Source organism: Botryllus schlosseri, chromosome 3, assembly GCF_051294905.1.
Source record: "Botryllus schlosseri isolate E-star chromosome 3, Bs_hap1, whole genome shotgun sequence".
NCBI classification, from domain to species: Eukaryota; Metazoa; Chordata; class Ascidiacea; order Stolidobranchia; family Styelidae; genus Botryllus; species Botryllus schlosseri.
Genome location: NC_137238.1, coordinates 34,134,453 through 34,143,702, shown reverse-complemented (window position 1 = coordinate 34,143,702; position 9,250 = coordinate 34,134,453). Strand labels below are relative to the sequence as shown.

General features: G+C 41.1%; 1 protein-coding gene across 1 annotated transcript; it reads left to right on the top strand.

Annotated features, from left to right (window-relative positions):
* Window positions 1–1,470: 1,470 nt before the first annotated feature.
* Window positions 1,471–5,842, top strand: LOC145435124 (uncharacterized). Its single transcript, XM_080312397.1, has one exon. It carries the CDS (start codon window positions 1,553–1,555, stop codon window positions 2,465–2,467), a length of 915 nt encoding a protein of 304 aa, XP_080168523.1. The 5' UTR covers window positions 1,471–1,552; the 3' UTR covers window positions 2,468–5,842.
* Window positions 5,843–9,250: the final 3,408 nt, after the last annotated feature.

Below are 9,250 nucleotides of genomic sequence, written 5' to 3'. Positions count from 1 at the left end.
ATGCAAAACAAATGTAATCGTGAGTAATCGTGATTACTTTTCCAATGTAATCGTAATCGTAATCGACTACTTCCTGATTTTGCTGTAATCGTAATCGTAATCGTAATCTCGTCATTCGGAAGTAATCGTAATCGCAATCGATTACATTCATGAAGTAATCACCCCATGTCTGACAATGACCATAACAATGATCAATTGCGACGAGCGATTGTTCAGAACAATGTCGATTTTCAGATTTCTGGGTAGTCCCATTGCCCTGAGACCCTGACGAGATATTAGTTAGTATTTTGAGGATCAGTGCGAAACTAGCTTTCGATTAAGACCAGCATTATTAAATTTGAGCGCTCGGGTCGCCAGCTACTGTACAACTAATTATGCTCTTGTCGTTATACTAACACTGTTGCCCTACCTCGCCCAGACATTGCTTCATTGATCATTTGCTACCATCGTTTAATTTTTCTTCTATTTTCCTTTTTTAACTGCCATTTCTTACAGCCAGACTGTTTAAAGCAGTAGTACCTTTTTTAGACACGCCACGTCATATCACAAAATCCAATCGGGATGCTAGCAACTCCAACAGATTTTTTGATGGCATGGAAGGTTATAACTGTTGATGAGAGAATTAAAAAATGTGAAATTCGGTGTATATATAGAGAAACACCCGTGAATTGGAGGTAAATCGTGCAAAGGGCGAATTTTTTTCAGTTGACCGCTTCTTCGCGCCCCCCTTCCGAGATTTCACGTCACCCCAAGGGACGCGCCCCTGGATATAAACCGCTGGTTTAGGGTCAAGTGTACCTGTTTGATGCTGGTGTGATCAGACTAGATGACCTTCACGGTCTTATCGATCATTCCTATCTAATACCGAATACTGTACAGTACAGTACATGCATATTTTCTGTACCACCATCACTGCTATGTATTATGTATTTTGGTTGGATGAAAATAAAAACTCTATCTCTATAGGACTACCAATTATTAATGCTTGTTTTAGCCGGCTTAGCAGGAGACCTGTCTGGGTATTCAAGTGTAAAAACTGCTGTTCTCAATGCTCATTCTTCATGCTCATCTATCCGTAGTCTTTAGGTAGGTTAGTAATCCTTCCTGTTACCGGTTTATTTAAATTTTGCGCTACGTCTGTCGTAATATTTTCAAACGAGCATGTTTAGTGAAGCATGACAGCTAACATAGCAGCGGCGACATTCCGATACGCATAACAACAAAATCACAAAGAGCAGTCGCACCTGAATTTAAATTGAGTGTAGATGTGACAAGATTGGAAGAGATGGATGGATGCTTATGATGAACTGGTGCGTTGATAGATAGATAGAGTTGTACTTGATTAGGTAATGTGTCGAGTATCTTATGATATTGTAACATTGTTAATGTAGCTGACTTACTATACGTTCATTTTCTCGCATCTGCATAACAAGGTAATTGAGAAGAGGACTTCCGGTTCTGTGTTGTAATTATCTGAGGATTTACGATTAGGAAGTAATTGAATGCTCGAAGTACACAGCCGGTCTCATCTCTCAATCAGCTCCCTCATGGTATGGCGCTATGTAAAAAGCTGATACACACTGGTTGGATATTAACATTAACTCGAATTCTCTGCTTGCTCGGAATATGCCAAGGAACTCAAGGACAAACGTGCTCATGGACTATCACACAACGAAGCACCGGTTCTAATACATCATACATCCGTTCGGTTGGGTCTACAGCCTCTTTCGTTGCTGAAGTGGCAGGCGAGATCATGACGAATGCTGATCGAATTACCTGGAAGGGTAACAATTCGGATCTTATTGTGTTGAGATATACGTCGAGCGATGGAAAGTTTACGGCATTATCAAATAAACGAAGAGTAAACACTAGCAACTCTGAGGGACGGCATACCATGAATATCAATAACCTTACGCTCGATGACAGTATGGCTGTCTCGGTTATCAGTGGCGGATGTACAGTCAACGATGTGTCACCGAAAATTACGCTCAAGGTGAAATACTGCAATCTGGATTATTTCAAACCTACTGCGACCGCTGTAGGTAACACTAGCACGTGCGGGTATAACTGTGCACAGAGATTCAACTGTGTGGATTCAGACGAGACTTTCACTGCAACATGTAATGAAAATGCCGGTTGGGTGCCTAGCACTGCTACTTGTAGCGCCGCTCGGGAATTTACGACTGCAATGGTTATATTGGTAATTGGAATTGTATTTTCACTTGCACTTCTAGGACTTGGTGTGTTTGTGATCCGTAAGCGTGGAAAAAAGAAGGTTAGCTTAATATCCTACATTCTACCCTCAATATGCGTGGTTTATTGGATAATATCGTTAGGCTTGTTATTTGGATTGCAAGATAACTCGGCAGCATTTGTCGCAGGATGCGTGCTGGGCGCGTTTGGTTTACTTGGAATGCTGATTATTGTGATCATAATTATTGCGCGCCTTGTGCATAAACGAATATGAAGACTACGCAGTAGATTGTGTAATTTGTTAGCCAAGGGCCCTGCTTGCCTATCTGTCTTGCGCTACCGAAATCTGTGTTGTACTGGTATTGGAGTTGTTACTAGAGTTGTGTGGATAGCAGTTTCTAGCGATACAACCCGGTGCTATCAGATGTAAATCCTAATACAATCGTAATCATGCTTCTCTCAGGGCATAGTATGGTATGGTATGGAAGGGGAAATTTCCATACTCCATAAACTGTGTGATCGACGCTTTATTCTCATGCAGCTATCTAGTGTTACTATAGATTACTAACCTACTATCCACGCATAGATGCGCAACTGAAGTCTTTACACTTGAATACACAGTGAGTGACGTCTACTGCTGAGCCGGCTGAAGTCAGCACAATTGGTTGTCCAGTAGCTGGTGACTCGAGTGCTTAAATTTGATGTTACTGGTCTCAATCGAAAGCCAGTGTCGCACTGATTCTAAAAATGCAAATTTACATTTGGTTAGGGCAATTGATACACCCCGAAATAGCCGTCAAAGACGATTGCTCCTAACAATCGGAACACCGCAAACACAATGACCTTAACAATGGTCAATTGCGAAGAGCGATTGTTCAGAACAATGTCTATTTTCAGATTTCTGGGTAGTGGGTAGTCCCATTACTCTGACGAGCTATTTGTTTGTATTTTGAGGGTCAGTGCGACACTAGCTTTCGGCCAGCTATAGGACTACCAATTATAATGTTTTTTATAGCCGGCTTAGCAGGACACCTGTCTGGGTATTCAAGTGTGAGAACTGCGTTTCTCAATGCTCATGATCATTGCTCATGCTCATCTATCCGTAATCCGTAGGTAGGTTAGTAATCCTTCCTGTTACTGGTGCTACGTCTGCTCTTATATTGTCAAGGGAACGTGTTCAGTCAAGCACGGCGGCAAATATAGCAGCGGTTGCCGGTTACATTCCGATGCGAATAACAACAATATCTCTAAGAACAGTCGCACATGAGTTTACACTGGGCCTATCTGTAGAAGTTGTGGCGGAGATTGGAAGAGGTGGGTGAATGCTTATGATGAGCTGGTGCGTTGATGGATAGGTAGAGCCGTATATTATGAGACAATGTCTCGAATATCTTCTCATTGTATCGCAGTCTAGTGATGTTTTGAAACGATGAAAATAATAATAAACCTGATTCTGATCGATTGATATCCCATGATATTGTAACACTGTCAATGTAGCTGACTTACTATACGTTCATTCTCTCGCATCTGCATAGCAGGGTAATTGAGATATAGGACTTCCGGTTCTGTGTTGTAATTCTCTGAGGATTTACGATTAGGAAGTAATTGAATGCTCGGAGTACACAGCCGGTCTCATAAGGCTGTTGCAATCTACTCACTCATGGTATGGCGCGATGTAAAAAGCTGATACACACTGGTTGGATAATAACATTAACTCGAATTCTCTGCTTGCTCGGAATATGCCAAGGAACTCAAGGGCAAACGTGCTCATGGACTATCACACAACCAAGCACCGGTTCTAATACATCATACATCCGTTCGGTTGGGTCTACAGCCTCTTTCGTTGCTGAAGTGGCAGGCGAGATCATGACGAATGCTGACCGAATTACCTGGAAGGGTAACAATTCTGATCTGATTGTGTTGAGATATACGTCGAGCGATAAAAAGTTCACGGTATTATCAAACGAACGACGAGTAAACGTTAGCAACTCTGAGGGACGGCATACCATGAATATCAACAACCTTACGCTAGATGACAGTATGGCTGTCTCGGTTATCAGTGGCGGATGTACAGTCAACGATGTGTCACCGAAAATTACGCTTGAGGTGAAATACTGCGACCTGGATTATTTCAAACCTACTGCCACCGCTGTAGGTAACACTAGCCCATGCGGGTATACCTGTGCACAGAGATTCAACTGCATGGATTCAGACGAGACCTTCACTGCAACATGTAATGAAAATGTCGGGTGGGTGCCTAGCACTGCTACTTGTGGCGCCGCTCGGAAATTTACCACGGCGGTGGTTATATTGGTAATTGGAATTGTATTTTCACTCGCACTTCTAGGACTTGGGGTGTTTATGATCCGTAAGCGTGGAAAAAAGAAGGTTAGCTTAATATCGTACATTCTACCTTCGATATGTGTGGTTTTGTGGATAATATCGTTAGGCTTGTTATTTGGACTGCAAGATAACTCGGCAGCGTTTGTCGCAGGATGCGTGCTGGCCGCGTTTGGTTTACTTGGAATGCTGATTATTTTGATCATACGTATTGTGCGGCTTGTGCATAAACGAATATGAAGACTACGCAGTAGATTGTGTAATTTGCTAGCCATGGGCCATGCGTGCCTATCTGTCTTACGCTACGAAAATCTGTGTTGTGTGTAATGGTATTGGAATTGTTACTAGAGCTGTGTGGATAGCAGTTTCTAGCGATACAACCCGGTGCTATCAGATGTAAATCCTAACACAATCGTAATCATGCTTCTCTCAGGGCATAGTATGGTATGGTATGGAAGGGGAAATTTCCATACTCCATAAACTGCCTCACTCATTCCATACCATAATTACAATTTTCCGTACCATAGCAACATTCTTCACTACCACATTTGATAAATTTTCCATCCTTGGTTGCTCGATATTTGAGATACTAATCTATTTCTGATGTGTGGAAATTATCCAGCACGTACATTTTGTACATTGTACGTATTTTGGAGTAAATATCCATTTAGAAAAGCCCTGCTGCATCATTTTCAATTTCTTTGTGTAACATGTCAACGATGTAGGTCGCCTGATAATCGTTACTGAACTTTGTTGTGTTCAAACATATCTCGACCACTGTGGGTGAGTCTGAGTCCAAATTTTAACAGAAGCCTGTCGGTGAACGATTTTTCAAGGTATACAATCAATTTGACTAAGCGGAAGTAGGATCTTTGTCCTGATTCTGGCACAGATAGAACTGCCAAAGTATAGGAATATGGTAAAACATTTCCATGCCATACTTGGAATATTTCTTTATTACATACCGAAGTTTCGTTTCATACCATACTATGCCCTGCTCTCTCTAACGGTCTGACTCAGTCATTCCCAAACAGCAGTAGAGGGACCACAATGAGACCTATTTTTATGGTTGTGATTTGAATGTTTTAATAATTAGTCTATCCTGTGTTTTAAGCACTATCTGTCAATATTAAGGTTTATTATTCCATCATTAAGTTCGTTTTAGAATGTCTGTTGTAGCATATATTATGCTCTGTGTGGAACTTACGATCAGTGAATCGTTGGCATTTTTTAGAAAGTTGTTAACATTACAATGAATTGTGACTGCGCTGGTGCTAGTAAATAAATCCTGTGTCAACTGACACTCGAACCGACTGAGATGGTAGCACTTAGTAGATAGGAGAGTTACTGTCAACTAGACCTGTAGACTTCGTTTTCGGAACCATTCCTACTAAGAAGCCACGACTTGCAGAAAACAGAACTTGACTCCTTTGGAAAACTCAGATCTTTTACATTTTCAGCTATTAAATTAATTCCTATTTCTCAGTTTTTATCATGCATTTTTGGTAAATTGTATCTGCATTGCATTTAGTGCTTCCTAAAATAAAATTCAAATACCGTATGACGATTCATTCATCCAGTATAAAATAAAACAAATACAGAAACCGACTGGATGGTAGTACCGGACGTGAGAGTTGCGCTATCCAAAATCAAACCAAACTGTAAGCGAAGAAGTCTTACAGATTTTACATGTTAAGTTCTCCTTTGGTAGTGTCTGGTGTCCCTCTTGAAATATAATAAATGCATTTTAGATACAATTTTACATGTCCGGTACCGCCGTGGCACCCAATAAGTTTTAATTTAAAGCACGCTTTAAATACATGTAGGCCTACCTATATATAGTGTATCTTTCTAATACATCGGCCACGGCGACGTTCATGGTTGGTGAATGGTGAGATACTTGGCTCTTTAGAAGCAGATTTACGAACAAATAAACCCAAAAGGGTACCCTAATGAATTTTCGACTTGTTATTTCAAATCTCATCAGTATTCTTCATTTCTTCACATGCTGCGTAAGGAGGTACTACATACTTTATAATTTATGGTGGGTTTGGAAAATACATGTAGCTGTTTAGCCGTTATGGATTGGAGTCACATACATAACTACATCAGCAAGAGAAGGTATTTGCTCGGCACTTCATGTTGGCTGCGAATTCGATAGCTCGTTATTTCACTGCGGTGCAATTGTCGGTTGTTAGCCAACAGCCAGTTAGGCAGATTAATTGTGCCACACTTTACTATGGTTACCCTGCGACGGCAATAACTCCGCTTCCACTGGTTGGAATTGAACCAAATTTGGTGAACATCGTTCCTATAGACAACGTAACACATTCATGGGGCAAACAGACAATTTTCAATATTTTATTATTTATTTTTAAATAACAAATCGAATCTTTCTTCTCCTGTAGCAATGCGGCTACTGGTTGGAATTGAACCAAATTTGGTGTGTAGGCTTAAATTAGGTAACCTAACAATTTTATCAAGTAGCCAGCAGGATTTGAGAAATAAAGTCATTTTTGAAGAGCCCTACTAAACATCCTCCTTTTTGGGAATTCGTCCTCCTTTGCACCTTTTAGACTTTTAGAGCTAAGATAGTGAAAATGGGTATAAAGCTAAATAGGAAATTCGTGGCTCGAACGGAAGTGACGACCTTCTTTTTAGTCAACCAACCACAACGTCGAGAGAAATTTACCATTTTTCCGGATTTTACTCCAGTATTCTAAGTTTAAAAATTTTGAAAAAGTGTCCTCCTTAGTCCATACCCGATTGCAAAATATGGTAACCCTAGTTTATCCCAGTTATTTTAAAGTCTGAGCTGTTTATGATGAATTGCGTTATGACCAGGACCGTAACTGCCGCACCCCAAACCCCCTAATTGGGGGGGGGCGAGCTCGAAGGGGGCCCAAAAATATTTCGTGAATTAGCATAAATTTTGTGAAAAGTTATGCAACTTTTTCCAAAAATTTTTGCGCTGCGCGCGATTTCAAGTTGCCGGATTTCTTGATTATTTGGTAGGCTACTCTTCCCCCAAGGAAAACACGCAAGATTCATAGAAATTGACATATCGGCGTTGGCCATTACCGCACCAAGACCTATCACGATTTAGGACTTATTACATGCGACTCCAAGAAGTGTGCCAGAACGATCGGCAGCGCGAAAACCTTGGCCGAAAAAGACTGCCCTTACACTGACCGAAAACTTCGTAATATATACAAAATGCATACGGTTTAATTGTCCATAGGCGCCTGGCAATCTGAACATCAGAAGACGAATACCATCCCGCAGGGAGAAATGATATGCCAGTGAAGAAATACAATTTGAAGGTTTAGTACGTTTGGACGATTCTATATTTTTTGATATAGCAGATAGGAGGTCACGAAATAACATAATAAGTAACGAAGTCATACCAACGGGTCCGCCTGCCCGAATATTATTTACGGGCCCTACAGTTTCCAAGACACCTCACTCAGCTCTACCGGTAAATCTGATAACGTGAGCAGAGAGGACAAGAAATTGATAGCAATATATATGCAATTTCCGATCTTATTGACCGATTTTATCATGAATTATCGAAAAATTTTGCGCTTCGCGCTGGCTCACTAAACAGTGCAGCATACTTCGTGGCGAAAGCGAACAACGGGATGGGGAGGGGTCGGTTTATCACCCTATTGGAGCCCAAGACCTAGGTTTTTTAGGGGGTCGGACGAAGTGCTGTTTCGTTCCTGCCAACGGGGATTCGCCCGAAGATGTGTACTGATTATTAAGGGGTCCTACCATTTCAAACACAACTCACCCAGCTCTACCTGTAAATCAGATTACGTGAGCAGAGAGAGGATAAAAATTGATAGCAATAAATATGCAATCACGATCATATTGGCCGATTCAATCATGAATTATTGAAATTTTTCGCGCTTCGCGCGTGTAGCCGGTAACAGCCGTCTCACTAAACGGACACCGTATGGAGATTACAAGTAGGTTAGGTTTATCACCATATGGGGAGCCCAAGACCAGCGTTTTTATTGGGAGGGGCTGACGAAGTGCTGTTACGGCCCTGGTTATGACAGGTGTGACTCGGTTCGTCTCTGCCCCACCTATCCTTTCGCGTTTTATTTCTGAACGGAAAATAAATTGTAATTTGCGTGATTATGGGCGTCAAAATGTTCAAAATTAGTCATTCTTCAACATCGATAGAGTATGCAAGTAGGCTACTGAAGGTTTTCACAATTTTCTTTTACTCGTCTTGGCGACAGATGAGGCACTGCTTGACCACACGTCACTGATATACGTGTACGGTAAAAGGCAAGGCCCACGAGACAAGTTATGGGGGCCCGAGACTTATCCTTTGACTTAAACTTTTTCAAACAACTTCACCGGCAAACCTTTCAAATATTTTCAGCATACAATTCTCTCTCATACACGATTCGTACCTTTGTAAAGCTGGTCAGCTATGTAGTATATGCTTTCAAGTGATCATGTTTCAAGGTCATGTGCTATGCTGTTTACACTGTAAGCATATGCTTTTCTACATCAATTTCGCATTGATATTCAATTATTATTCGTCAAATGCTGCGAAGGAACGAGCATTTCGCTCTTAAGTAAGGCCGAATTGGGCATCTCTCTTAAAACACACGATGTCATTAGTGACTATGATAAATTAATCTGAATTCATGTTATCGAAATTCGTAATTTTACACCTTCCATTTATTTGCGATAACTA

Coding starts and splice junctions, on each gene's coding strand:
- LOC145435124 (XM_080312397.1), top strand. CDS start 1,553: ATGGCGCTATGTAAAAAGCTGATACACACTGGTTGGATATTAACATTA.